The sequence below is a fragment of the Denticeps clupeoides genome, chromosome 4, assembly GCF_900700375.1.
Source record: "Denticeps clupeoides chromosome 4, fDenClu1.1, whole genome shotgun sequence".
Lineage (NCBI taxonomy): Eukaryota > Metazoa > Chordata > Actinopteri > Clupeiformes > Denticipitidae > Denticeps > Denticeps clupeoides.
Window position 1 is genome coordinate 16,565,187 of NC_041710.1, and position 25,279 is coordinate 16,590,465.

Consider the following 25,279-nt stretch of genomic DNA (forward strand, 5'->3'; position numbering starts at 1 on the left):
GCTGCCATCCCAATGTAACTTTTTTTTTTTTTTTTTTTTTTTTTTTTTTTTTTTTTTTCTCCCCCCCCTTCCCTCTGTAGGACCAATCTTTGTTGCATCAAGGGGTGTACTAACAGGATTGCTTTAAACTTTAAAGGAGGACTGTTCACTTCATCTGTTGCTGACTGTCCAAACACTAAATGCGCATTAATGACGCAACACTAAACCCTACTACTACGTAACTGTAAAAGGTACATCAGTACTACAGAGATAACATATATAATACTTGATCTTCACTCATGAATGTCGTAAATAGATGAAATGGCAGTCTGATTTTTGTAAACGGTCTCTCTACGTATTTTAATGAATGCATTTGACTGTTTATTCATAATGTACAGGAAGGAAAAAATCATTTGGGATCCATTGCCTTGTGCTTTTCTCAATTGCATTGTATGAAACTGTCAAAGCACGGTACAAAGTTATTAAAAGATGAAGAAAAAGATAAGAAAGAACCTGAAACTGTGTACACTAATTTTTTCTGGATGTGAAGGTGTTGGTTGGAGAGAAGCCACTAGTCATTTGTCTTGTGGAAACTCAATCCAAAAACAGTGTGTCCTGTGCCATAATGTAGATCTGATCTGTTGCTACTGTGAGATGGATTTTAACTGCTGCCTTGCAAGGAGTCATTTCCTCAATGGCACTTCCTTTGGGATATTTGGCGTAAACTCAAACTCTCCAGGGCTTGTGGAATATATGTACAGATTAAAATTAAACTTTGTCAGTTGTCACCAATTCCTGTTTTAACTTCCTTTTTTCCCCTCACACCTACACAATATATATTTTCTCCTATGAGAAATTTGTTTACCATATTGTTTATAAATTAAGCTAATTATTTCAGTTTATATTTTTGATTTTAGACTACTTTTAATATGTGTGTTAATACTTCCCCTTTTGTTTTAGAATATTTGGTCCTTAGTTTTTTTTTTGTTTTGTTTTTTTTTTCTCTACCCATCTAGAAATGTTTTAATATATATATTTTTTTCTTTCTCCAATTGAATGATCCCTTTTAAGTGTTAGTTACATTTGATCAGAGTATAATCTGGTAGGGCAGAGCAGGGATTTCTGTTAATTGTGCTCCATTCTGTTCTATGGTTTAGGTTGATAACTACTGACCCAATATAACAATTTGTAGTGTATGATGTGACACTAATGTTTTAAAAATAAGATATTTGTTCAGTACTATTCACTACTTCCAATATTTTCAGTGCATCGGCTGAAAATGTAATGTACTTTTTACATTTTGTATGTTCTATAAACTCTAGTACTAAATTCTCCAAATTGTCAGCAATTTATTTCTTTATTTTGTGCCATAGGGGTAACCTCTTTATCATGAAAATAATAGCAGATGTAATAGGGAAGTGAATGTAATTTAATCACAAGAAGAGCCATCAGCCAAGGTAATTTGCTGGCAAAATGGCCATTATCATGTTGCAGTATAAACTTCATTAGACCCCTGAAGGTATGATGTAGCATATAGCACCAAGCTGTCAGTAGCAGGTAAGCAACACACAACCGGCCCTCCAGGAGTTGGCATGGGCACCCTGACTGGTCTGCAGTTCTGCCGTCCCATACACAACAGAGAGAAATGCTGCCCTGTGGGTAATGACAACATTCAGAAGCCGCATCAAAACTTTCAGATTCGTGAGCTACAGTAACTTCTACTCAGGCAAAACGTCAAAACCTGTTCTCCCCAGCAGCATCAGCGAGACCTGGCTGTCCATAACACTATTTGGACCACTATAGACCAAGAAAAATCACTAAAGACCAAGCGCTTAACTATCTCAATTTCCAAAGTCGCTCAAATCCTATGCTTGTCTGCTTCCACACACCAACATCAATATATCCTGCTCACTGCCAGGTACACAGGCACAATAACAACATTACAATCATTGCACTCAATGTAATGGAGGCCAGGCAATTAGAAATCTAGTCATTGGAGTGCAGTACTACCATGCACTTGAATCGAATGTGAATTGAAATGGCTTCTTGCAAAATGATAGAAATAGTATAATGTATTTCAGTGGCTTTATGTTCTGTCATTATGCAAGTGTTTATGGCATTTATGGCATTTATCAGATGCACTTATCCAGAGGGACTTGCAGTCAGTAGTTCATAGGCGAGTGTGTTACCCACTAGGCTACTACCACCCTACCACGTGCCTAACAGGTTCCCGAGCACCAAGTCACCGAAACTCGACGTGGAGCCACGCAATCACCACCCGGGCGGAATCCGGTGTGTTCCCGGCCCGCCGTCACCCCCCACGGCCGCCTCGATTGGTCTCTACCGCCGGCGCGCGTCTTTATATTTCCCGCGCGCAGCTCCCACGCAGAAGCCCGCAGGCAACACCGTTCACTCGATGGCGTGGACGCGGGGATTGGAGCAGGGCGTGCGGGCGGTGCTCGCGGTTTACGCGCTCGTTACGGCCGGCCGCTGCGGCGTCTTAAGAGGGTTGAGGAACGGGAAGCTACCGGCCCGTCATCATTTAAACGGCCGGGGACCGGGAGCCACGGATGGGTACAGGAGTTCGGGAGTTTCCGTAGAGCGCAGGGTGTGGTCCGGGCGCCTTATTATTGATCATATTGATCAGCATTCCACCAGTGACATTGATGCTGATTATCAGTCTGATTTGGGAGGTGAGTTTTGTCAGTCTGAAGTGCACTTTACCTGAAACTCTACACGTGTTCTATAAATCTTGCCATTTTGTTTGGTTTAAATGGAAATTGTTTTGTCATAAGTGAGAGAGTTGGAGAATTTGAAGGGGAGTGTCTATGGCTATGGGACGTTGGCGTCTTTAAGGACCCCGACTGTGGACCGCTTGCTGGAACTGCGGCCGACAGTGGAATGTGTGCCTGATTCCATGACCTTGCGATTCCATGGTCCTGCATCCCTGGAATTGCCCTTTCTTATAAACCAAGGTAGAGGGGAACCTTTATTCAGTTTTATAATTATTATTCCACATGCCTAATTACATTATTCATGTTAGTGTGTATTAAAAATATTTGTTTGTTAATCAGGAAGTCTGAAACCACTGCAGTTATCGCAATTGCCATCGGGATGTGGCTACTCTTTCAGAAGAAACTGGATGAATATGGCGTTCACTGCCCCATATGATGGCTGTTTTGTAGCCAGAAATGTCTGTATACAACTTAAACCATTGGAACGGTCTCTCTGTAAATTGACATCTTTCCTAATGCCCATTGTGTTTTCAGGGGGATACTTTCATTCTGTCTTTAAACCTCTGGGGTTTACCTTTAAGAATGTCATGCCCAAATTTGCCACAAAAACCTCCTTCCTTGACCTGTGACCCACACGGCATGACTGTGAAACTTGAAATGGTTGCCTCGACTAAGAACCTTACAGTAAAAGGTGTGCTGAATCCTTATTCCATTATGTATGCATGATATTTATGAATTAATCATTCGCATTTGAAAAGAAAATGAATAGGCTCTCCAGGGCATGGCCCTTATCTTAAGTGTGTCAGATACTGATTTTAAGATTTTTAATCCTTCTGATAAATGCAACATCTCCTTCCTAATTCTATGTTCCTGATTAGTCAATGGTGAGTGGGAACCATTAATGAAGGTGGCTTCTCGCTGCGGGTTCAGTGTTTTGGAACACCTTGAAGCTGTCGAAATATCTGCCCCTTATAGACCTTGTATTCGGCCTGAGGTATGTTTTGATTTTGATCCCTTGTTATCTTTGGGTGTATATGGACTCATCATTGCTCTAATCTATGGTATTATACCTGATTTGATTTTCCAGGATGGGCTGTTCAACTTTGCAATTGCTGCTGATCATGAAGTTAAACTCTCTTGTCCATCTCGGTCTCCTGGGGACTATGTTGACTCTCTACATGTAGCACCAAAGCCTAATATCACTGCAACTTATCCCCCTCCTGCAAAACACATGGAAGACCCCAAACCCGCTATTCATGATCCTAAGCCTATACAACATTCCATACTTGATCAAATGGGCCTCCCTCTTTTTCCACTGCCACAAGTTCCTCAGAATGTTTACTACCCATATTTCTATCCACAAAATGCTAAACCTCCCCAATTACAATCTCCAGAGACCGGCTCTTTTAGTCCATCTAGACTTGATGCTCATCCTCCAGCTCCTCCAGTGAGTACACTTCCCCTGGTGCCCAAGCTGGATTCAAGAGTTCCACCTCCCAGTTCAGATCCTGTTCATCCTGTTCAACAGCCCCATTACACTCTTCAGAGTTTGTGGCCTTGGTACGCACAAGCTCTGAAACCTTCAAAGCCGGCTATTAGTGAAAAACCTGTTTATGCTGCTCCTCAACATGTTGTTCCTGTGACCCCACCCCCAGCAAAACCTCTGAGCCCACACCTCCCCCTCCCATTGAGTCCCGAAGCCATTGGACCCATTACTCCTAAACCGGCACAAACACCACCAGTCCCATTTCCTGAACTCAACCTTTTGCCAAATCAGCCTGCGTCAATTGTTTGTCCCCCTACCCCCTGCCCCCCGGTCTGTCCTCCATCCTATTCCAGCTGCTGTCACATTCATTGCCATCAGCACTACCACCACCACAATCACTTTGGCCTTGCAGTTGGTGGTGCTGCTCAGTTTATACAGTCCTCAAACACCAGGAACCAAACCAGCTTTCAGCAGCCTCTGAATGTACCCCCATTTGTGGCCCAAATACAATCCCCTGCATCAACATTGCTTCCAGTTTCCAAACCTCCTTCTCAACCTCCAGCACCGCAATCAATACAGAGCCGAATCCAGCAACAGGCACCTTTCCATACTTATGGGATAAAGGGACAAATCTTTCCCTATGACTCAAGTAATTTTCTTTATCCTGCTCAACCACCACCAGACACATCACATTTTCAACATTCTTTAGTACCTCCAGTCAGACAGGATCCTGTTCCTTGGCCATCTTGGCATCCACATGGATATTCTTTACATCCAAAGGGTAGTTCAGCAGGTGATCTTCCTGGAGGACTTTTTGTACCTGGTTTATCAAAGCCTTCCGAAGTGTCTGAACCTCACTTCCCATATGTTAACTCAGACTCTCCAGAAAAGCTGAACTTCAAAATCCCTCAACCCAGCCTTCTGCAGGAGACTAATCACCCCTATGAGAAACAACCTGACTCTGCCCCTGATCTACTGTCCTCTGTTTCTCATGGGGCACCTCAAACATTTGCAAAATACTGGAGGAATGTTTTATCCTTACCATATCAGCATGCTGGTCATCCTAATGCTCCAAAACAACTGCAACCAGCAAATTCCCCTCAAGGTAACGTCTCGTTTTCTCTAATGTAGCTACTGACATCTGCTGTTTTTGTGTGTAATAGCAATTTCTTCTCTTTGGTCCTTGTAGGTTATGTGGAAAACCCCTTCCACTTCTACAATGCTGACGAACAAAAATAACGGTGTTCAAATAAAGTTTTGGGGTAAACAAAAAGTCACTTTTATTAATTTCATTTAATATACTTTGCTCTTGTAAGGATATTTTAAGAAATTTGTACAGATTGGCATTAGTTTTAGATGTCCGTCAAAACATTTTATCTGGTAGTGTGATTTGTCCTGTACATCTTCTAGATGATGAATAGTGTCTTCCCCTTATTCAGCCATGATTACATTAATGAAACACTCATTTGTTTTGGATTCATTTAATATCTTTTAGTTATAGCACCATTTTAAGTTTCAGTACAGTCATTATGACTCACCTCCCCAAAATGTGTTTATATGGGATCACTGGAGGAGTATTGAAAGCACAGGCAGAGATTTAACAGTACAAGACTGGAAGGCTGTAGCTTGAAGTGACATAGCTAATCCCATGGACCTCTTAGAAATATATGAGTCTGCCAGGACACAGGGGTTTTGGTGGGGCAAGAAGAGCTGGTGCCTCAGGTAGGATTGGGTCAGCCACGGCTTCTCTCTTCACGATGGCTGCGGCTGGGGGCATGGCCTCGGATGACTCCGATTCTGCTGACAGTAGGTTGCTGACTGTAGGGTCATGCATCGCTGTCAACTTATGCAGTTTAATGCCATGAACCGGCGAGAGCTGTGGAGAAGCTGCATGATACTGGTGTAGGAAGACAGGTGTTGGAGCTGTTGCATTTATGCCAGCCTGCAATATACAATTGGATTTTTATTAAACTTTTCAATTTACAACATTGGCTCCGTCTTGTCTTAATTGATATACAATGCTCAATAAATAGAGGGAACACAAACTTTGATGTAATGTCCTTAAAACAAGTCAAAGTGAGGCCCAGTACGGTGTGAGGGCTCCACGTGCCTCCCTACAATGCCTGGGCATGCTCCTGATGAGGTGGTGGATGGTCTCCTGAGGATCTCCTACCAGACCTGGACTAAAGCGTCTACCAACTCCTGGATAGTCTGTGGTGTTGGTGGATAAAGTGAGACTTGATGTCCCAGATGTGTTCAATTGGATTCAGGTCTGGGGAGCGGGTGGTTCAGTCCATAGCATCAATGCCTTCATCTTTGAGGAACTGCTGACTTACTCTAGCCACCCTCCAGTCTAGCATTGTCTTGCATTAGGAGGAAACCAGGACCAACAGCACCAGCATATGGTCTCACAAGGAGTCTGAGGCTCTCATCTCGGTACCTAATGGCAGTCAGGCTGCCAAACTGGTCATGCTGCAGTATGTTTCTCCACGGCATCTCCAGACACCCTAATGTCTGTCATATGTGCTCAGTGTGAAACCTGTTTTCATCTATTAAGAGCGCCAGTGGTGCATTTTTGCGAATCTTTGTGTGTCATAAGTGACCAAAACATCAGCCAGAACGTATAGGAACTGAGAAGTGGTCTGTGGTCACCATGTGGAACCACGCCTTTATTGGGGATGTCTTATGAAGTGTTTCCTTTATTTTCTTTGAGCAGAGAATATATCTCATGTGAAGCTGTACTACAGTGGGGATAACAAGTGAGTATGGAAGAAGCATTGAAAATTACCATTGGAGTGAAAATGTCACAGTGAACCGAGACATCCGAACCAATACCTCCAGCGCTGCAGAAGCCAAATTTCTGTAAATGACAAATGTTGGTTTGCACCCATCAATAAGAAACCTGTATTGCACTGGGTTAAAACAGGAGCACTGAAACTAGTTAAACATTTGCAAAAGTCGGTGTGTAAGATGTATTTACTGCAACAGTGTTATTCAGAGGAACACAGTTGTCATCTTCATCAGTCGTGCAGTTGGTCTCCACAATGGCGTATTCTGCAAACAGCCGAGGTCCACCTGCTAAAACCTGTTCACAGAACTGGAACTTTAGTTGCATTCAGTGGCACACACAACACCATATTGGTCAAGTGCATCACAGAAAGCCAATCACAGTTGCAGCAGTTACCTGTGATGACAGTCTTCCGACCTCGAGCAGGGAGAATTTACTGGTAGTGGCATTTCCTGTCTGGTTGTTGAATGAGGCCAGAGATGCTGACGTCACGATCAAAGCGTCAGTGTGGTTGAGAGGCAGGAGATTAATGCAGCCTACGCAGCCGTCCACAGTTTCTGCACACACCAGTAAAAGGATAATTTAGGTTTCATTTACATTTATTACATTTATTAAGTGTCTACAATGGTAGTAAGTGGGTTTTGAACCTGTGAACCTTTGAACCTTCTAATTAATAGGCAAGTGTGTTACCCAGTAGACTACTACCACCCTGGTTGATGTGCTGATTATGATTTGTAATACAGGTTCCTATTGAATAATATGAAAAAACGCACCTATTTCAGATCCACACTTGAAGGCCACTACTGACAAAACACCTGCAGCATTTGAAAGAGCAACATCACAGTCTGCTTCGACTGCCTGGAAAATGCATGAAACGCATGAGACAAGAAAGTTACCCGATATTCATGATGGCTGCCTTAAATGCCTTTGCAGTGCATTTTTCTTGTAACCTTTGAACTTGTATGAGGTCAAATGTTTTACAAAAAGATTAGTTATCAATGTTGTCCTCACCGATTCTGCTTTTGTCCTCACAGTGCAGTTTGCCACAGGGGTTGGATCCAGGACATGACATTTAGTCTCCAGCAGCTCCAACTCTATGAAATAGGTCTCCACTCCATCTGGCTGCAGCAGGGAGACAATAATACATCTCATTAACAGAATTACAGAATATTACATACATTAAAAACTGTTTTATGCTGCCCTGTAAAAAGAAATTTTACACTTGCATCACAGTACGTGATAACAATTTTGCTGAAAAGTGATCCTGCTCACGTACTCTGGTGGCGATTTTGAAGTCATCGATTTGGTTAAGGGTGTACTTGTAGCCATGGGTGTGCTGAGCGTTGAGGAAATCCTGGGAGAACAGGGCTGCTTTCTCTGCCTCCGGTGAGTCGCAAGGTGCCTGGACACCTTTGGGCTGTTTCTGTGCCCATGCCACAGCGACCAGCAGCCCCAACACAACACACAGGATCTTCATATAGGCGGCAGGAGCTTAAAGACGACAGAGCTGCTGTACTGTGCCAGGTGCAGGCAGTATGTAAAAAGGTGACTGAGTGCACAGCATCCGTGTTATATATAGTCTGCACTTTAGTCACAGAAGAATTGACTGGGTAAACATACAGTCCCTGCACAACGGTGAATTGAGCAATAATATTTGGATGAAGAGTTGTGAATGAATGCCAATATAAATGAGACTTTGCAAAGTCAGGGGCCTTCTGGGGATACGTGATCAGGGAAGCAGTGGTGTTGAAGGCCAATGGCCAATCATTGATAAGGGAAATCTTTGTGCCTTATAATCAAAGGGGACAAATATGGATAGTCACTGTGTTTTCCTCCATAGTTTAAGCTGAAGGTCAGTTTTTTACTGTAGCTTCCTCCCAGAGAATTTGGATTAAATTGTTCCCAGACTAAACATATATAGAGCAGAATTAATATTAAATAATGATAATCAGTCAATAAAATAGCAGGGGACAAGCCCACAAGACATACTGTCTTGAGTCTGCCAGGACACAGAACACCACATTATTTATAATATTAGTTTTATAATTTATAGTTTTATGGTTTAATCTAGTATTAAGTACAAACATACTCTGCAAATGTGCTAATAAGAGAAATAATTATTTTAAAACACAATAAAAGAACTGGTAAGCAGATGAGTACTTGTGAAGAATTTTTAAAAAGAAAAAAATGATGCTGATATTTGTTCATCTTATACTGTTTACACTGAAGTTCACTGACTCCTTGGCCATTTGTCAACATACATGTTCTTTGAAGAATAAATCCCTGAACTGCAAAGAGGGTTGAGGTTATGTTTTCACTGTGCTCCACCTCATGTCTGAATAAGCGTTAAGTGCTCTTTCATGGTCAAATTATATTAACAATGGCAGCCCGTTGTATAGAACATATGTACATAGGTAAGGTATTTTTCGTTATTATATTGAATGGATTTACACCAGACTTGAATAGGACACGTTTAGTACCTTTATTGATTATTTTCTGAAACATTCTGTGAACCACCAGGGGGCGCCCTTCACTCAGGATGAGATGGCAACACATGATTAGGGTGACCAGATGCAAACAAACCAAATGTGGGAGGAGTAGCATATCTGTGTAGGATAATGTGAGATGGCTTACCAGTTCAAATAAGGTAACCTGACGTTTTGAGCTTTAGTTAGACCACAAACAAACAGTAGTCCTCGCATGATCCCAATATCCCCAGTAATCCCCATCTACCAGCCACATCATGTAAAACAACACATTCTTTTCTCTGTGGCCATGATATCACCAGCTAGCTTTTACCTTCTTTTGTCCAGCAGTGGTAAAAAAATTTCTCATAAAACATTTGACAATGATTCTGTGCCATAGAGTTGGGATATCATGCAGTCAAAATTTGACATTTTTGGGACACGCCTGGCCACCCTATTCATAATGTTCACAATGGCACATCAGACATGCCATTAATATAACACCACATTCCCCTTAATTTGCATAATAGCATTCTTGTGCCTGGCTGCACATGGGGTCACATTACATGTACCAACAATTATAGCTGCACATCATTATTTTATACTAATATATATTTTGGCTACAACAGTATACAAAATATATTTTTTTACAAAATATACAATATATCATTAAGGCACCAATACAGCCTTCTAAGAGAAATTAAATGAAATCGAAGCCACATCCACACAGAGTATTTGCTTGTAAAAGTGTGTAAGTGTTTATCTTAGATACTGCAGACTCAAAATCATCAAGTAATGTTGACACATTGGTGGTGGAACTGTGACCCCAACTCCAGGCCTAGTAGTCGTGGGCGACCCAGTCAATCTCAGGGTCGTCGTCATCCAGGCGTATGATGAGATATGAGAGGAGCTGGAAGATGTTTTGCCACAGGAGCAGGAAGACGTAGGCGTAAAAGTCGCTGACATCGATCTGACAGTGTTCGCCGGAGAAGCTCATCTCGCACACGCACTGGAACTTGTTAACGAGGTTGCGGCAGAAACCCCCATTCAGACAGGGGTCCGATGCACACTCGTCCACCTCCAGCTCACACCTGCATGACAGGAGAGCATAGTCAGCTTCAAATGAAAAGCGGCATGTTTTACAACACACGTATCGTGTCGAAGATGTGGATTCTCACCAGTGCCCGGTGAATCCAGGCATGCAGTCACACCCGTCCTCCGCCAGTGAGCAGTTCCCCCCATTAAAACAGCTGTAGTTCAGCCGCTCGGTCCCACAAACAGACACGGGCAGTTTAGGATACCTGGAGGGGAGTGCCCACAACCTTATTACAGTCTATTATAGCATATACGGAACATACAGAAATGCAGTATACACTCGTATTTTACCATGGGACACTGTGCTCCATCTTCAGATTAAAGCACGGTTATTCCAATTATACCAATTTTACCACGGTTAAATGTTAAAACCCTTTAAAATCACATTAAGCAGCATGTAATTAAGAAAGTTCTTACAGTGGTGAGGTGCAGGGCCCATGGGGTCTTTGAGGAGAAACCAGAGGCTGTTCTGTTTGAATGGAATACGATGAGAGAACTGTATTTGTACTGTAGGCCCCGAATATGGGACTTATCATGTTTGGCGCCATCTACCAGTATTGTGCTTTTTGTGTGTGTGACAGCTCCCAGACTTCCTCTGACAAATAATGACATAATATTTGTGATGCAATTTCTAGATTTCTAGAATGAGTGATTGTTATATGAAATTTTTGCCAAAGACAACTTTCAGTTCTACACTTATTTTGTGTGCAGGTTTCAACAAAAAACACCATTGTGCACTTTTTACTGCTCTGTTAACAATAAAAAAATCTCAGAGCAACATTATGTGGACTCAAATGGACTCAAATGTCCCCAACAATGTCAAAAAGAAGTTCTTTGACTTGGCTGTTAAAAACATCCTCAAAGTGATGTCAACAGACATGACAGTCATTGTGTAGATGTTACATTTTCTGCAAAGGGAAAAGTAACAGTCTTCCTCTTTGAGAGCATCTTGGATATTGTCATGGACACCTCTCAGCCAGTCAAAATGGCTGGAACCAAGTGTGATATAATAAATGTTAGTAAATACTTAAGTTTTTAAAACATCATAAATGTAAAAGTACTCACGGGATCCTGTCAATATACCATGGAATTTCTGGAATTTTCTCTCTGTAAAACAAGGTAGAGTCTTTGTTTTTCAGAGAATAGCATGTATGTTTTATTATAAAACTTGCTATGGTAGGAGGCAGGCTTGACTCACGTGCAGAAGGGCCCAGTGGTGTTCTGGGGGCAGAGACAGGCATAGCGGGCAAAACCCCTGAGGCAGGTGGCACCCTGGCCACACTCATTTCTTGCACATGCATCAGCCTGCATCTGACAGTGCTTTCCCTCGTACTCCGGGTCACACACACACTCATACCCCTCTGAGAGGAGGATGCAGTTTCCATGGACACAAGGCTTTGAGGCACACACGTCTGCTGTCTCCTCGCATCGAGATCCCCTCCACCCAGCTGGGCAGTTACAGTTAAAGCGGTCGAAGAGGTCTATGCAAACACCCCCATGCTCACAGGGTTCTGACTCACAAACATCACTTCCCAGACAACCGTACTGTGGGGGTCCGGAGGTCCTGATAAATCGCTCCTCCTGAGGTCTGGGCAAGTTTGTCTCTGAATCATTATAAAAAGGCAACAGGAGACCACCAATCTCCACCAAACCCAGACAGCCCACAAGGTCCCCCCCCACCTCCGTACCTAGCCCCCCTACCAGGATGTCCACCCCTTCCTTGAGGAAATTTAGATCCCCAGATGCAGTGGTAGATGTGACCAACTTCTCCTGGTCTCCATCTAAGATCATGGTCCACTCGGAGGCCTGGAGAGTGGGGTCTTGCATGGACAGATGCAACGTGTGCCACTGGCCATCGCTGACTGGAACCTGACTCTCTGAGCTCAGCTTTGGGGATGCCTCCCCTGCCTGCAGCTCCAGGACCATGTAGAAATCCTGGATGGAGATGGTGATGAAGTCAGAGGCTGTCTCGGCATGAAGCAGGGTGGCGTCACTGGCGCTGGTCCGAAACTGCATAGTGATGCTGCTCAGTTGGCGCTGGATTTTTCCATTGGACTTGAAGGTGATTATGGGGCTGTTTTCCTGAAGAGTCACATTGGAAACACCTAGAATGTGAAAGTAGTGAGAAAATGACTGTGGTCAGTAATATTGAGATATGCACTTTGACATGTCGTGCTTAGATACAGACACATGACCTTTCCACATATTCCAGAAATTACTTAAAACACTGATTGCAGTGGTTGATCTATTTAGTTAGCACACAGAAGGTTGGACTTTTAGGACTAGATATAGTGATGCGGAAAGGCAACAATTCCACTAGGGGTCGCCATGTCCACATTTACAGCATTTACCAGACGCCCTTATCCAGAGCGACTTACAATCAGTAGTTACAGGGACAGTCCCCCCCTGGAGCAACTTAGGGTTAAATGTCTTGCTCAGGGACACAATGGCAGTAAGTGGGGTTTGAACCTGGGTATTCTGGTTCATAGGTGAGTGTCTTACCCACTAGGCTACTACCACCCTAACTCACCCTAATGTCCACTAACTCACTTACTGTTCTTAGTTGGCCAGGAGAGGCAAAAAGACCAAATTTTATTTCCTCATTGTATAAATGTATTATCATGTCATCTTAGAATATCCTGGAGGATAAATAAAATCTGTTCAAAATAATTCTCAAGTCATTAGTAGGAGTTATTACGAAAAGTTATTAAATATTTTCGTTGGCATATTTTTGACTTGCCATTTTCTGTTTTGCAAAACAAATAAGCATTGATGAGCCACATTGTATAATTGTGCTGTTTTTTCTAAACTACGAAGCGAGTGTGTGAGGGAATCTTCTGCACTCACACTGGAAGCCTTGAGCCTGTGACTGGCAGACTGCATTAGGTGGGCAGGGCAACAGCTCACACCACTTCACCTGCTCACAGCGCCGACCGGTCACGTTCAGGGGGCACTTGCAGGTGAAGTCATCCCATATGGAGTAGCACACACCCCCATTCAAACAAGGGTTGGTCTGGGTGGGAGAGATATATTTGGTGTCAGGTCATTTGCAGTTACATATGCAACATTCAACACCAAAAAAACTGAAACAGGTTTGACTTACCAACATTATTTGTTTTCGGTAACCCTTTTTATTGCAGTGTGCATGAAAATTACTTTAAAAGGATCAACACTATTATTATATTGTAGTAAATATAGCAATATTTTTTTTTGTTTTCAGAAACATTACTAATATAACAGAGCTGTGAGGAGATATCTATTTTAATAATAGCTTAAAAGTGAATTATAAGGACAGATAGATTCTGTAGACTGATCATAGACTTATAGTCTTTTACACAAATATATCAATAACTGTTCCTTTTTTTCATCAATTATTCAATTAATTTTTACTTTTTTGTTGTTCAGAATTCATATCATTCTTAAGAACTGTGGTGTACAGTTGTGAGAGGCTCTATATTAATACATCTGATTGCAGTGGCAGACAAGGTGGAAGTTATGTAATCAGGGATTTGTAAGGTGTTTTAGCTCTTACGCTGCAGGAGTTGTCACCAGCACAGCCGCGTGTGACTTTCACCAGCCGCTCCAGAGAATACGACATGACCGGGCTGCCGAGAGGATAGAACTGCAGCCGTTTGGAGTTCACACGCAGGTCCTGGATGCAGCCTTTGAAGTATCCCCCATAGGCAGCAGTGGCACGGTGGTCTGGTAACCCACCCACATACACTAGATCCCCAGGTTGCATGCACACAGATTGTATGGGGATGTTGCCCTGGTTCTGTGCAGACAGGATCATCTCCACCATGCCTTCATCCACCTTCACAGTGACCAGGTGGAAGTGGCCATCATTGACCACTCCTCGGCTCACTAGAATGTCAGAGTTGTTGATCTGAAGTTTGACTTTTCCGTCGTGTATCCAGATGTGTAGATACTGGCTGGTGCTATTGGCCATGACCAGGAGCAAGCCATGTGTGTGCCTCGTCCGAATGAACAGGGACATGATGATACTTTGGCTCAGTCCCTCATCCGCGGAGAAGACAGCATAGCTCTCTGAGTCTTCTTTCCCAAAATGTGCGGTTATGTATTCTGCGTGGACACAGAATTATTCATGTACTGGTACATGTTTGCTGCCTCTGTTTCATCTTTGTCTAAACAGACATTTTTTTTTCATTTGACTTATTTCAACATTACAACCATTGCATTACCTGCACATTTTTTAATTAAGACTATCAAGATATAAAATTGTTTGCAGTAGACAAGTTAACTGGAAAGTCCCTCCAACTCCCACATCCCATTAATCCATGATTTGGTGTTATTTACTGCACAAATGAATGATGGTGCTGGAGTTATTTCTTTAGCTCCATAATCCTCTACTGCGTCTAAAGACTAAGTTGGTCTTCAGAGAGTTCTAATTTGGTCTCTCATTGCTTCCACATACTGAACAAATTGAACTGTATGCACTGTAACATTATTTACCCTTAATGTGTCACGATACCTACCCATTCACTGTCTGGCCAATGTATTAAAAATCAGCCCATGCGTTTTAATGTAGTAAAATCTGTGGTGTTTTAAATGTGATTATTTTTACATCTGTTTGCTTGCATAGCTTACCCTCCTGGCATTCTGCTCCCTCATATGGCCGATGACACTCACAGGTGTAGCCTCTCCACCCTTGGCTAATGCACCTGCCTCTGCTCTGACATGGGGTGTCCTCACAACTGTCATGATCACTGCACCCCATTGTCACATTCACCTGCTCTGCTGGTGCATTTGCCCCAACTCCTGGCACCACCAGCTGAGAATCTAGATATACGTCTCGCATGCAGCCTATAAAGTGGACAGCTGCACCATCCTCCACTCCTCCGATGAAAAGGCTGTGACGGAGAACGGTTTGGTCAGGGAAGCCAGACCCAAGCTCTGGTGCTGAGGGCTCTGTGGGGGTTTCTGTAGGGGCTGCAGAGGAGGCCAGCATTACAGTCTCCCTTTGACAGTCCCCCTCTGTGCAAGACAGGTGGAGCCCGAGCACCCCAGCCATCACAGTCGCCTCCAATCTGTGCCACTGTCCGTCTGCCAGCACCTCCTCGACAACAAGCCCCTGCAGGATTTGATTTGACTGAACCCTCTGCATAGTGTAATGGAGCCGCCCATGCACAAGCTCCAGTACAATCATGTGTTCTTCAATTTTGTGCTGTAGAATAGTCCCAGCTCCGTGATCAGTCTGGAAACTCAGGGTTACGTTCAGTGGCGCCTTGGCGTTGGCAAGAGATGACTCAATAAGAAGGTACCCATTAGTCTCAAATGAAAAGGTGGTGGGAGTTTGGCATTTGGGTCCCTCAAAGCCTTGGGGACAGGCGCAGGTGTATCTGTGATGTGAATACATTAGGTAAGGAGAGCACGTCCCTCCATTCAGACACCGGTGGTCCTGGCATCCCACCAGGGCTACTGAGCAGTTCTCCCCTCCATAGAGAAGGCCATTCTTTCTCTCCTGGGAGCATTGACAGATGTAGGATTCCTGATGACTCTTGCACGAACCTCCATTTTGGCATGGTTTCAAATCACAGCCATTGATGGTTTCCTGACAGATGACGCCTGGACAGAGCAAAGAAACAGAGGGTCCAGCTGTCTCAGTCACTCAGAGCTTCAATGATAAAGACCAAACTAATTCTCTCACCATGCACCACTAATGCACCCGTTTTAATAAACACTATTAATTTTTTTTTACATGCTCACATATTATAACTGACAAAAAAAGAAGTGCACAGTGGATATATTGTCCTATGCCAAAGTTCCTAGTAGAATATATCATTTCTAAATTCATGAGAATACAAATCTTAAAAATATGAAATGCACACACCTTTGCCTACACCTACATAAAAAGAAAAAGATAATTTACCTGCACATTGCAACAGAATATGCAGTACAAATGCAACAGCTTTCCACATGTCTCCTGGTCAGTTGTCGAAGACAGATTTTTCCTGTTTTTCTTCTGTGAATGTGGTTTTGCTACAGGCCATCACCTCAGACAAAGTGCATTCAGACTGCTTCTCTGCCTATCTGAGGACTGGCAGCCTTAATGCTGTCTAATGCTGCTTGGATCACTACAAGCCAGATTTGTAGGATTATGCTAATGTTCTTACATGCATTACAAAAGCACCTATGCTAGAGCTCCAGCAACTAATTTGAGGAATCACACATGCACCTGCAGCCACATCCCTGATCTGATACTTCACACAGTGGTAGCGTTACATAAGTGAGCATGCACATTGTAAATCGGATCACAAATGATCTGTGTATGGTGTGGCTGAATGAATCTGTGCTCATTTACAATGCATAGAATTCACAAATAACCACAGTAACCATGGACTCTAAACCTGAATGTACTAATTAGTGAGGGGGATCATTCATAACACAGACACAATCATGTACATGTCCATCACTAACTGGTTACTTCTGGAGTATAGAAGTATAGAAGAACTATGAAGTATAGAAGAACTATGCAGGGCAGAGGTGGCCTAGCAGTTAAGGAAGCGGCCCCATAATCAGAAGTTAGAAACCTCTGCCAAGGTGCCTCTAAGGTGCCACTGAGGTGAGGTGCACGGTCCCCACACACTGCTCCCCAGGCGCATGTCATGGCTGCCCACTGCTCACGAAGGGTGATGGTTAAAAGCAGAGGACACATTTTGTTGTGTGCACAGTGCATCACAATGACCATCACTTCACTTTCACTTTCTCACATGTTCTGAAGTTCCACATTATATATCAAAGCCAGCTTGAAACCGGTCATCTCCAGATACAAATGAGAAAAAATATAAATAGACAACATTTACAGAAAGATTAGATTATTTGCAAATTTGATGAGGAAAAAATTCAAAGGTTTAAACTGTGTTTATTTCCAAAGCTGGAAAAATAAATATATTTGGAACTTATTCACAACTTCCATAATACAAATTGCAAATAAATTATAAACTGTTATTGAGACGTATGGGAAAACAGAAGTTTGTTTGCTAGATCCAGTTCCGAGTGTATGAAGCGTACCTGGCAACATTTCAGCTCATGTCTCAGATGTCCTACAATACCCAGAATGCATTTAGGCCGTGATGCACATAGGGTCCCTTTCCTACTACGTAAATTCTCCTTTTTTATCAACAACAAATATAATATTTTTTTACGTTTGAATGTTTTTTTAAATAATAAGTTACGGACATAGTTCGTAGTATTAATATTATTTTTGTAGGCCAGTAATAAACACACTTGGCAGCGCGTCGCAATTGCAGCCAATCATCGCGTAGTTTCTTTCGACGTCCTTTACGCCTCTGGAAATAGGAAGGTGGAATGTCGACTCATATTCGAAAAATGTACGTAGAAATCGCTTTTGTACATGACGTGAAGGGGCCTTTTATTGACGCTTAACCAAATCCTCACTCAGAGGTAAGACTTGAAAAAAACAGAAGCTCTGCACATGTTTCCCGTGGGGCGTTTCGGGGTCGTTTGTCAATACTCTCCTCTTAGGGGGGCCTGGTGGGTTCTTGACATGGGGGTCCGCAAGGAGGACAGCGAATTCGTACTTGCCAGTAGACAAATCGTCGTATGCAAATGACTTTACGAAGTCAAGGAGAATTTCTTTCACCACGTCAGGAGCAGCATGTCAAATGAAGCATGTCTGCAGACGTTTAAATACTAACCACAGCTTTATTGTCTCAGTGTCTGAAGATCACGGATACTTGCAGTTCTGGGCCCAGTTGTTCAAACAAATTAATCTGGATGAAAATAATCTGGATTTTGAAATCCATTGTTTTGCTGTCCGGGATCCGTCAATTCAGGTTGCTTTTATGCTGTTTTTTCAAAGCAACACTAGATTGGATCACTGTTATCCAAACACAGAAATTCCAGGATTACCAAGGCAGGTGTACTAGTACTTTAAATGGAACCTACAGTGTAGCCTACTGACAGACCAAAACCACCAGTAGCAAAGATCAATCCATCCGGCTTATTTCCTGCTCTTATTTTTACTGTCAAAATATAAATAAATTATATATCATCAGCAAACATGCTTTTGTGATCAATGTTCAAGTTTTATTCATGTTGTGCCAGAAATACTCAGGATTATCAGGATTATCCTGTTTTGGGATAAAATGTATACAAATTTGAACAAAATCCTTTAGAATTTAGAATCCCTCTTTTCCAAGACCAATTTTCAACATTTAATCCAATATGTTATCCAAAATACTATTGGATTACTTTTGAACAACTGGGCCCTGTAGATCAAAGAAACTTTGGTAGGTAAGATAAAATGATCATATATCAATCCCACAAGTAGAGTAGTGTAGAATAACTCAAATCTTCAACACGGGGGAACTGATTAAAAAATATATCTTTTATGCTATTAAAATTATGTATTTGTATGTATTTTTCTAAAATATTAATTGCATTTGAAATAATTCATTAATTGTTGTTGTTAGTTGACTGGTCAAGGTTTTGTGATGTTGTTCTCAGGTATTCTCTCCTTTTGTTTTAGGGTTATTAACAGGGTAAGCATGAAAAGAAAACTAAACACCACACAGCAGTTAAAACTGAAAGGTCAGACCGGTGGACAAGAAGAAGAAGAGAAGAAAGCAGTAGACACCTTGGTGGCAGAGGACATCATGATGACTGCCTCCAGCCATGCTGGGAGAAAGCGACATTTGAATGCTGTGCAGAACGATGCCTCTTTCCTCAAATTTTTAAACGAGGACAGACAAATGGCATGTTCACTGTGTGACCTAACCGTGTCAGTGTGCGGGAAGCAGTTCGCCGTCCACAAGGTTGTGCTAGCATTTGGCAGCAGTTATTTTCATGCCTGGCTTAGCAGAAACTCTGAGACTAATAACATCACCATGGACCACGTGGACGTGTCTGCCTTTGAGCACTTATTGTGTTTCATGTACACATCAGAATTTCAGGTCTCAGACCAGGAGATCCCATCTTTGATGGAGGCAGCTCGGTTCTTGGACATGATGGGGGCCGTGACACTGCTTGCTGATGTACGTGGCTGTATGTCACCAGTCTCTAAGCCATCAGAAACAGGGGTGACTGAAAAGTTGAACGAGGCTGAACCACAGAGCTCTTCAGAGTGTGTTAGAAGGGCCCATTCAACAAGAGGAGTCAAATGTTTGTACTGCAGTCGCACATTCTGCTACCAGAAGTCCTTGGAGAACCATTTTGCCAAGTGCCACATGTCCTGCATCCAGGAAGAGGCAACAAGGGACACTGTGTCTGCAGTCAGTACCATGAGCTCAGCCTGCCAAACAACCATAGCCAAGATTGAGGAAAGTTCCGATGCAGGAAATTCCTGCAAGAAACTACACATAGGAGATGCCTGTCATGAAGAAGAACAAGAGGATGACAACGAGGATGAGGCGCTAGAAGATGAAGGGCCTGAGCAAGAGGAGGAACAACAAATTATTGTTGTAGAAATGAGGGAAGCAGCTGCACTCGTGGAGGATGAGGCCGTAGAAGAGGTGGGGAAAGCTCTGCTCCAGACTTCTGTGGAGAGTTTTCTATCTGCAACCATGGGGCACCAAGGCACGGCAGCAGATTGGCCGAATTGTGAGGATGTCGCAACCCACGGCCATGTGACTGAAGGCCTTGGCCACAACTATCCAGAAGGCTTGGCTCCAGTGGTCATCCAGATGCCCAGCAGGAAAGTTCTGAAATGCCCCATGTGTGAGAAGACATTTGACAGAATAGGTGGGTTACAGAGTCTGTGTACTACAGGTTAGTGCTGCCAGTAAATGATTTCAGCACAATTCAGTCAATTATTCAGCCAATAAAGGATTTTGGCACAATTTTATCATTTTGTTATTATTTTCTAGACCAAAGATTGTACTCAGTGGGCTAATCAGAGAAGCACCCATTCCTTTTCACAAATTACACAGGATCATCTAGTCTATAACAACATGGCTTCCAGACTCATTTATAACACTTTTGTTGCAACTTATGTAACAAGTTGCAAAGGGGTCCACAAAGAATAAGTAAGGAACAAATTTAGATAAATTGATAAATTATCTTAAAGGTACAACATTGTGTTGCTTATGCCTTTTGCTGGTTCTAAATAGGGAATCGTTTCAATGAGAACATTTAAATAATAAATCAGCCAGCCTGCGCATTAGGACATCGGTCTTGCTTTGCTGATGAGTGCGTTTGCCACCCAGTGCCACCCTTCAGTCACGTTTAGTCCCATTAATACTCTGTTTTCACATGTACTGTCTTTATTACAGGGAAGTATGAGAGTCATACGAGAGTACACACAGGAGAGAAGCCCTTCCAGTGTGAAATCTGTCTGCAGTACTACTCCACCAAGTCCAACCTCACTGTCCACAAGAAAAAGCATGGCAGTGACGCGCCATTCCAGATGAAGGATCAAAAATGTCCATTTTGCAACAAACTTCATGCAAGCAAGAAAACTGTAGCAAAACACGTCAGGAGGAAAGTACACTCTCCACTTTAATAAGATTATTATATTATATTATTTGGTGATTATTAACATTCAAATAGGCATCAACATGAGTTGTGGCATACAGCGCGTATTATTTTTTTCCTGCATTTAAGAATATGTAAAGGTTTACACAAATTTCATCAAGTGTGACTTTTGTTGACATCTTTTTTTGTAATATTATCTTTTCATTTCACTTATTAATTTCATCCTGTTTGAGTCTTTGTCAGAGTGTTCTTTCAAAATCCAGTGTAATCCATCCATTCAAAAGAAGTGTAATGTCTGTTTTACAGGTTTCATCCTGAACATCTACAAGAGTTTATGACCTTGAGGAAGAAGAAGAGTGAAGGATGGAAATGTGATGTAAGCCCCCGCTGCTCCTCCAACAGGGTGCAATGTCCCCGGGATGAATGTTGGTTTATGGCCTTCTGCCTTTTCTATTTCCTGAATAGATATGCCATAAATCCTTCGCCCGTCGACCTCATCTGGAGGAACACATGATCCTCCACTCACAAGATCAACCCTTCAAGTGTGCCTACTGTGACGACTACTTCAGATCAAGGTTTGCGAGACTCAAACACCAAGAAAAGTATCATTTAGGTATGGGAGAAAATCCTTCACTTCATAAACTAGAACCTTAATTCATGAATTGTTATTGAAATATTTCTTGTTCAGATTAAACTGAAAGAAAAATGAGATTTCTAAAAAAGAAATTGCGCAAATTTGGTCCTGTTATTTTGGCTTAAACATCATGAATCAGCCCATTTCAGACCTACCTCAGTTTCTGTGATTTGCTGTGGTTTTAAACAAATAGGCTATTTCTTGTTAAAATAAAATGGAATTTCTTTGTTGCCTTAAGGGCCATTTCCATGTGACATTTGTGGAAGGCAGTTCAATGATACAGGAAACAGGAAAAGACACATTGAGTGCACACACGGGGGAAAGAGAAAATGGACATGCTCTATCTGCGGGAAATCAGTACGGGAAAGGTAATGCATGGGATGTCATTTCCAAGAATTTTAAATGCTCAGTGCTCTTTTTATTAGGATTTTTTATTTGGAAACAGCAAACAAAATATCTCAAATCTGTTCATTTTGTCCCCAAAGATTCTTTGAGGCAACGTCCCCAAGTACATTAATGACCAATGAGAGTGGTTTGAGGTTTGCATTTAAAAAGAATATTAACATAATATCTTTTCTAATTGTAAATGTTGCATCTTCTCTTCACAGAACAACATTGAGGGAGCATCAGAGGATCCACAGTGGGGAGAAGCCTCACCTCTGTAGCATCTGTGGGCAGAGTTTCAGGCACGGAAGCTCATATAGGTCTGTATCTAAAGGACTTTAGAATTATAACAGAATCATGAAATTTTCTAGATGGGTATAGTTATAAATAACAATATACTTAGATGTTGAAATAACATGTAATAACATGCAACCCCCCTGTAAACATGGGGCAGTAGTGGTCTAGCGCTTAAGAAAGTGGCCCTGAAATCAGAAGAAGGGTTCGAATCTTGATCCGCCAAGGTGCCACTGAGCAAAGCACCGTCCACACACACTGCTCCCCGGGTGCCTGTCATGGCTGCCCACTGCTTACCAAGGGTGCTGGTTAAAAGCAGAGGACATTTTTCATTGTGTCATCGTGTGCTGTGGTGCAGTGTTTCACAATGACAATCTCTACACTTTCAATTTCAATTCAACAGGCTTCATCTCCGTGTCCATCATGATGACAAACGCTATGAGTGTGATGAATGCGGGAAGACTTTTATTAGACACGACCACCTGACAAAGCACAAAAAAATCCACTCAGGTAGGTTGATACGTCTCCTGAGTAATTTTGCACTGATTTATTCACAATGTCCCTAAAAGCTGTGCCGTCCCTGACAAACCTTCCCAGGCGAGAAGGCGCATCAGTGTGAGGAATGTGGCAAGTGCTTCAGGCGCCATGACCACTTAACCGTCCATTACAAGAGTGTCCATCTGGGAGAGAAGGTCTGGCAAAAGTAAGTCCTGGTTTGGAGTGAGGATACTTTGAATATATTTCCATGTCTCACCACCTCTGTTCATATACCTAACAGGTACAAATCAGCTGTACATCAGTGTGAAGTTTGCAAGAAAGAGTTCAAAGGGAAGTCCAGTTTGGAAATGCATTTCAGAACACACTCTGGTAAAGTGACCAGTTTTATAAAAACAACAATGGCAATTTATGGTGTGCTTTCCAATTATATGCAGTTTGTTATCTTGGTATATATATAGTTGCAAGGTCAGGTGACCAACTGGGGCCGGAATAATGCTGGATCTTCACAAAAAAATAAATCTCAGCTTCTTTGATTTAATTACATGGATCAAAATGACAATTGATTATTGGGTAAAAATCATTAATTTGTTTAAGACACATGATTTAAAAATACAAATACAGTTACATGAAAGGGAATGATAATGGAATCAAAATAAGGAAGGACCGAGTGAAGCTCAAATCTGGCCACAGTTTGCAATTATAACATGCAATTGGCATGCTATAACATCATAGCGTAGCAGACCACTATTTCATGATATTGAAATAATAGATTATGGATTATTGCTTACTTTTACAATGGCAAGAACGAAATGGCAGGGGTTTGACATTATGTAATGAGTTATTATTCTTTCCAAACCATGGTTGTTCATTATGTCCCATTGACTGCTTTGAAGGAGAGAAGCCCTACAGGTGTCCAATCTGCCACCAAACCTTCCGAATCAAGAAGACTTTGACCAAGCACATGGTCATCCACTCGGATGCTCGACCCTTCAACTGCCCACACTGCAGTGCCACTTTCAAACGGAAGGACAAGCTCAAGTACCACGTTGATCATGTTCACAGCACCAGGCTGGCCGAGCAGCCCCACTCCAGCCTTGCTGGGGAGAAGATGGTCACGCCACTACAGTACACAGAGCCTGCCAAGCAGTACCAGGCTGAGCCCAAGCGTGTCTTGCAGAGTGTCTCTGCTGATGTTTGTGTGCCCGTCACCTTGGTGCCAGTCCAGATGCAGGAGGTCTCAGGCCAAGACGACCTAGCAGCACAAGGGATGCCTAATGGGCTCCTGCCAGTGGTGCAGGCTCTGCCTCAAGGGCAGCAGACTGCGGGTTACCAGGCAGCAACTGACCTGGTGTTTCTAGAGAAGTACACCCTGACTCCACAGCCAGCTAACATTGTGCACCCAGTGCGCCCTGATCAGATGCTGGATCCCCGGGAACAGTCATACCTGGGGACTCTGCTGGGTCTGGATCCTACCGCTCCTGTACAAGACATGTCTAGCCGATGATGAACCTTTCCATGCATTGAGTAATGGTTCTGCTCTATCTGGTAGGAATCTCTTGGACATGGTCAGTTCATGTTTTTATCACTGGCACATTTCAAATCAAACTGCATATGTATAGATGATAAAACTTTTCTGAAGCTAGAATTGTCCCAAAGGGGGCAACATAACATAAGCTTGCTCATAATACTTTTCATGTAGAAATGTCTTCTTCAACAAGTCAATTTCATAACAAAATGTCTTTCAATCATCAAGCATTGCTGCAAAGTGCCAGCTTTTTATTATCACCATTGTGAAATTATGTACAGCTATCCATCTGTATATCAGCTATGAATCAGTTCAATAACCCAAATTCACCTTTTTTTGCACATACTGCACTCACCAAACATGATGCACCATCATGAGGCCACAACCCAGAATTTCATCAAAGATTCTCAGTGGGGTGTGATCTAAAACCTTTTATGCAGTGATTGGGCCAATGCATAATTCAGTGCTTGGTCTTTGATTGTGGCTTTATTTGCTTTAGTTGAATTCTAACTGATCATGAATCTTTTTGTTTTATTTTGTTTTAATGAGCATATAAATAAACATCGTTTATTATTTGTCAAATTGGAGCTCTACATGTGAATACCAAATTATACATGTAAATACATATGTATATAAAAGATCATATATGTAAGTGTATTCTTAGCATATGTCTAGGTTTTGTGAAACAGTTGACTGTCAATGTGATTTTTATTTGTAATGACAAGATGCAGTTGAGCAGAGTTCTGAAATTTGGGAAAAATTAAACACTAATGCATATGGAATCTCAGAATTTATTTTATGGCATATTAAACAATTTGTTCTTCTGTACTTTTGTTCTGTACATTTTGGTTGTTTGTAAGATGGGACATCGCAGAGCCGTAATGTTTCTGCGCTTTTGTTGTGCATGGAGATTCAACACCTCCATTTTACATGTCTTTGTC

The 25,279-nt window shown here is 42.3% G+C and overlaps 4 protein-coding genes across 7 annotated transcripts; 2 read left to right on the forward strand and 2 right to left on the reverse strand.

Annotated features, from left to right (window-relative positions):
* Positions 1-2,846: 2,846 nt before the first annotated feature.
* On the forward strand, positions 2,847-5,912 carry LOC114788887 (proline-rich protein 36-like). Of its 2 annotated transcripts, XM_028977824.1 has the most exons (7): positions 2,847-2,954; positions 3,054-3,172; positions 3,249-3,405; positions 3,593-3,708; positions 3,802-4,993; positions 5,078-5,305; positions 5,390-5,912. In XM_028977824.1, exons 1-7 carry the CDS (start codon positions 2,897-2,899, stop codon positions 5,437-5,439), a joined length of 1,920 nt encoding a protein of 639 aa, XP_028833657.1. In that variant the 5' UTR covers positions 2,847-2,896; the 3' UTR covers positions 5,440-5,912. The 2 variants fall into 2 exon arrangements, with proteins under 2 accessions (XP_028833657.1, XP_028833656.1); XM_028977823.1 differs by having other exon boundaries at positions 3,802-5,305.
* On the reverse strand, positions 5,858-8,465 carry ahsg2 (alpha-2-HS-glycoprotein 2). Its single transcript, XM_028975720.1, has 6 exons — positions 8,265-8,465; positions 8,000-8,110; positions 7,762-7,846; positions 7,385-7,545; positions 7,181-7,285; positions 5,858-6,142 (listed from the first exon to the last, which is right to left on the reverse strand). Exons 1-6 carry the CDS (start codon positions 8,463-8,465, stop codon positions 5,858-5,860), a joined length of 948 nt encoding a protein of 315 aa, XP_028831553.1.
* Positions 8,466-9,551: 1,086 nt separating this feature from the next.
* On the reverse strand, positions 9,552-16,591 carry LOC114788957 (protein crumbs homolog 1-like). The gene is made up of 8 exons (XM_028977943.1): positions 16,439-16,591; positions 15,157-16,134; positions 14,081-14,631; positions 13,396-13,561; positions 11,747-12,653; positions 11,614-11,655; positions 10,632-10,754; positions 9,552-10,544 (listed from the first exon to the last, which is right to left on the reverse strand). The coding sequence occupies exons 1-8, from the start codon at positions 16,485-16,487 to the stop codon at positions 10,292-10,294; spliced, it is 3,069 nt and encodes a 1,022-aa protein (XP_028833776.1). The 5' UTR covers positions 16,488-16,591; the 3' UTR covers positions 9,552-10,291.
* Positions 16,592-17,711: 1,120 nt separating this feature from the next.
* Positions 17,712-25,268, forward strand: zbtb41 (zinc finger and BTB domain containing 41). Of its 3 annotated transcripts, none has more exons than XM_028975932.1 (11): positions 17,712-17,900; positions 19,061-20,271; positions 20,802-21,009; positions 21,310-21,379; positions 21,469-21,616; positions 21,876-22,005; positions 22,123-22,341; positions 22,719-22,825; positions 22,913-23,018; positions 23,094-23,182; positions 23,707-25,268. In XM_028975932.1, the coding sequence occupies exons 1-11, from the start codon at positions 17,878-17,880 to the stop codon at positions 24,315-24,317; spliced, it is 2,922 nt and encodes a 973-aa protein (XP_028831765.1). In that variant the 5' UTR covers positions 17,712-17,877; the 3' UTR covers positions 24,318-25,268. The 3 variants fall into 3 exon arrangements, with proteins under 3 accessions (XP_028831765.1, XP_028831766.1, XP_028831767.1); XM_028975933.1 differs by having other exon boundaries at positions 17,712-17,973; positions 23,707-25,267; XM_028975934.1 differs by having other exon boundaries at positions 22,246-22,341; positions 23,707-25,266.
* The last annotated feature ends 11 nt before the right edge of the window (positions 25,269-25,279 follow it).

What these genes read in the sequence shown, in the direction of transcription:
- LOC114788887 (XM_028977823.1), top strand. Translation starts at nt 2,897, where the DNA reads ATGACCTTGCGATTCCATGGTCCTGCATCCCTGGAATTGCCCTTTCTT. An exon ending in GCCCTTTCTTATAAACCAAG is followed by an intron (nt 2,955 to 3,053) that starts GTAGAGGGGAAC and finishes TTTGTTAATCAG; the next exon opens with GAAGTCTGAAACCACTGCAG. An exon ending in GACCTTGTATTCGGCCTGAG is followed by an intron (nt 3,709 to 3,801) that starts GTATGTTTTGAT and finishes TTGATTTTCCAG; the next exon opens with GATGGGCTGTTCAACTTTGC.
- ahsg2 (XM_028975720.1), bottom strand. Translation starts at nt 8,465, where the DNA reads ATGAAGATCCTGTGTGTTGTGTTGGGGCTGCTGGTCGCTGTGGCATGG. An exon ending in TGAGGACAAAAGCAGAATCG is followed by an intron (nt 7,847 to 7,999) that starts GTGAGGACAACA and finishes TGCATTTTCCAG; the next exon opens with GCAGTCGAAGCAGACTGTGA. An exon ending in TCGGAAGACTGTCATCACAG is followed by an intron (nt 7,286 to 7,384) that starts GTAACTGCTGCA and finishes TTCTGTGAACAG; the next exon opens with GTTTTAGCAGGTGGACCTCG.
- LOC114788957 (XM_028977943.1), bottom strand. Translation starts at nt 16,487, where the DNA reads ATGTGGAAAGCTGTTGCATTTGTACTGCATATTCTGTTGCAATGTGCA. An exon ending in ACCACTGGGCCCTTCTGCAC is followed by an intron (nt 11,656 to 11,746) that starts GTGAGTCAAGCC and finishes CTTGTTTTACAG; the next exon opens with AGAGAAAATTCCAGAAATTC. An exon ending in CCTGGATTCACCGGGCACTG is followed by an intron (nt 10,545 to 10,631) that starts GTGAGAATCCAC and finishes CCTGTCATGCAG; the next exon opens with GTGTGAGCTGGAGGTGGACG.
- zbtb41 (XM_028975932.1), top strand. Translation starts at nt 17,878, where the DNA reads ATGTCGACTCATATTCGAAAAAT. An exon ending in GGGAAATCAGTACGGGAAAG is followed by an intron (nt 22,006 to 22,122) that starts GTAATGCATGGG and finishes TTGTCCCCAAAG; the next exon opens with ATTCTTTGAGGCAACGTCCC. An exon ending in GCATTTCAGAACACACTCTG is followed by an intron (nt 23,183 to 23,706) that starts GTAAAGTGACCA and finishes ACTGCTTTGAAG; the next exon opens with GAGAGAAGCCCTACAGGTGT.